General features: G+C 32.7%; 1 protein-coding gene across 1 annotated transcript in view; it reads left to right on the top strand.

Moving 5' to 3' along the window:
* Nucleotides 1-2,440, top strand: part of LOC106101663 — a 29,310-nt gene extending 26,870 nt beyond the window's left edge. Inside the window, 3 exon segments of the mRNA XM_013280971.1 lie at nucleotides 539-652; nucleotides 1,063-1,252; nucleotides 1,707-2,440. Of these exon segments, the coding sequence (XP_013136425.1) occupies nucleotides 539-652; nucleotides 1,063-1,252; nucleotides 1,707-1,984 (582 nt within the window). The 3' untranslated portion in view covers nucleotides 1,985-2,440.
* Nucleotides 2,441-3,149: the final 709 nt, after the last annotated feature.

Below are 3,149 nucleotides of genomic sequence, written 5' to 3' on the forward strand. Positions count from 1 at the left end.
CTCCATATAAGCTCATAGGAATCAAAGAGCGACTAATCGGTTGTGCGATAGTTTAGTCAAAGGTGTGCAAACAAGCAGTATCCAAAACATAAAATTTACCATCACAAAGAATGGGGCGTTTTAATCTACAAAAAACTGAATTTAAACCTACTGAAAGTTGGGCATAAATAATTTTCTCTGAAGTTTCATTTACTTCAACAAATGTTCTTTTTCTATAAGCGACATAAGAGACGGTTACAATAAGTAAATATCGCAAGCAAACACAATTGTCTACTTTCTCTGTATATTCCTTTGTTCTTAGAAGCTTTTATTTCGCTACCATGAGTTGGCCCGGACAGTTTAACGGGAAATTCTTCAGTTTATTTTCTACAAACTCAGCAGACAATGTAATAAAAACGAACATCTTTTTACGAACGAGAACTATACTAAAAGTCTGTCAAATTGTAAAAGGAAATAAACTTGGTAAGAGAATATAGAAACTGCTAAAATTATTATTAAGAAATGTATTGGAATAAAGCTCTTTAAATTTTAATGTAAGAGATTTTACAAATATCTGTATCTTTCAGATGTCGACAGCTCCGAGCAAAAGGTGTCCATTCTACTAAATGGTGAAGAATCAGAATTATACTTCGTTAATTGTACTAGTGCAAAGGTAAACCGAACAACTACTAAGAACAAAATTATCACACAATCACATGATTGACACTATTCTATTAATTAGTTTTATTTTCTTATCATAGCATAGATTGTGCAAGAATATCTTACATTATGTGTTACACAGAAGAGAGGGACTTCCTAACACAAGTGCCTATTGGTTACTTAAAAGGAAGTACCAACAAATGATTGATTTGTAACTTACTTGATTTAATAATAAAGATTATTTTATTTTTATTTATTTATTTATTTTAATACAAAGTAAGCTTCGCTCACTATTTGAAAAAAATATCGAAATAGAAAGAATTGGTAAAATGTTCAAAAAGAAAAAAAGAAATTATCGTCATCGGAAAAGAATCTATGAAATTAACAGAAAAGACCGATTAAAGAGTGATTGTATTTTCACAGGAAGAAATAGATCGTTTCGAGCCTCCTGATGCATTCGTGGTGATATACTCTGTGGTGGACAAGGCATCCTTCCAGAAGGCAGAACAGGAGCTGGCGAGGATGTTGGACTGCGATATGCTGCGCTCCAGGCCGGCACTCCTCGTCGCCAACAAGATAGACCTGGCCAGGAGTAGAGCTGTCTCCACACAAGGTGAGCAAATAAAAATTACAATCTTTTAAAAGAGATTTTAACTGATTTATGGCAATTCGCAATGAGTTATTCAAGTTATAACATACAGAAAAATCGATACGTACAATGATATTTAGGCCTAGATTAGATGTGTGTAGTATGTATTTTATAAGAATCTATATTAAGCAGACTTTAAAAATATTACTTTGTATAAAATTTCTCTAAATTGACTCACTCCTTCAAAGTGACTGAATTTGTATTGAAATGATTAAAAAAGTTTGCCGACGACAGAATTTATTGCCCTCATTCTTCCCCTATTTAAGAAATAAATTGATTTCCCAGGCGAGCTTGTTAGCGGTTTCTATGAAATTGCACGCGCATATTTCTTAATGAAGGAATCCTTTGAAGGAGAACATCTGACTTTCATTAACAGCTAATTAAAATGGAGTAAAGCATTCAATTTTTTTTCTTTCAGATGGCAAATGTCTCGCTTGCACGTACAAAGCAAAGTTCATAGAAGTGTCTGTTGGTATAAATCATAATGTAGATGAGTTACTAGTTGGTATTCTGAACCAGATAAGGCTTAAGAAACAGCAGTATTCTGCTGAAGGTGGAAGGGAGTCTTCACCAGCTCATTGGTATAAATCTAGAGGAGTTGTCAGGGCTAGTATGAAAGCAAGACAAATGCTGACTTGGATCTTCGGTAAGGAGGATTCTAAATTCAAGAATTGTGAGAACTTGCACGTCCTGTGAGTGGAAAGTGAAGGGCCGGTGTTCGTGTAATAAGTGACTAAGTGAACGCGGCCGAGTTAGTTATAGTGTGCGAGTTATTTTATTGAGACCAATTGGATCTTAGAGTTAACGACAAGCGCCTCGATTGAAGTCAACGCGATTGAAGATTGTGAGAATAACATTGGCGGTATCTTTTCAATACATATCGATTTATGAACTTATCCATTTTCAAATTCCCATCATATAAGCAAAGGTATATCGCTAGTGTTAAACTCAAAATACTTTTGACACATTTCGCTAAATTTTAAATAATATTCAATCGTACTTAACGGAGTTATTGTGGCGCTTGTCAAAGTTACAGCGCCAAAGATGCAATCTTTGTATTTTATTTTAGGTTATGTGCCAAGTTTGAGATTTAAAATACGTATTCTTTAGGTATTAAGTATATAGTAATTTCATTAATATATCGAAAGTACGTATCAGCAATATTAATTTAGAGTATTTTGTATTATTGTATGACTAATGTAATTATTATAAATATTTACTGGACCATTTATAATGTAAAATTATCAATAAAATGAGAAAATTACATGTAATTTAATAAATTGACTTATTCGAATTAAAAACTTATACAAGATTGAAAAATATGTACATTATGGAAATTAAATTGGAAATCAAATATGTGTGTTTTTTTTTTATTCAGAAATAAACAAAATGTTACTGTCCCCAGATAAGTTTTGTATAAAATCTGTATTGTTTTTGATATTTGGGTATTACCAGGGTCCATAAAAATCCTTCCATTTAAAAATTCAACCAAATTAGGCGTTTTTCTTAGCCGTTAACAATTTTAATTCTTTGATGGAATTTGTATTAAAATCTCCAAATAATATAAAAACTATTTATTAAATAAATTACGTATAAAATTTGATATGTAACTTCATATAAATATAACGTCAAAATTAGTTAGTACCGTTTTTTTTTTTTTTAATAAGGAGGCAAACGAGCAAGCGGCCACTTGAATCCACCGAAATGGCAAGCGACCGCTGCCCATAAACATCCGCAATTGCAGATGTGTTGCCTACCATTAATTGACGGAGGAGGAGACGCACATTAAGAGTATATTTCCCCTTCCTATGCGTCTCCGCCACCGTCAAATCCACTTTTCTTTCCCATCCTTTCCTTCTAA

This window comes from Papilio polytes, unplaced genomic scaffold (assembly GCF_000836215.1).
Source record: "Papilio polytes unplaced genomic scaffold, Ppol_1.0 DF823958.1, whole genome shotgun sequence".
In the NCBI taxonomy this organism is placed as follows: Eukaryota; Metazoa; Arthropoda; class Insecta; order Lepidoptera; family Papilionidae; genus Papilio; species Papilio polytes.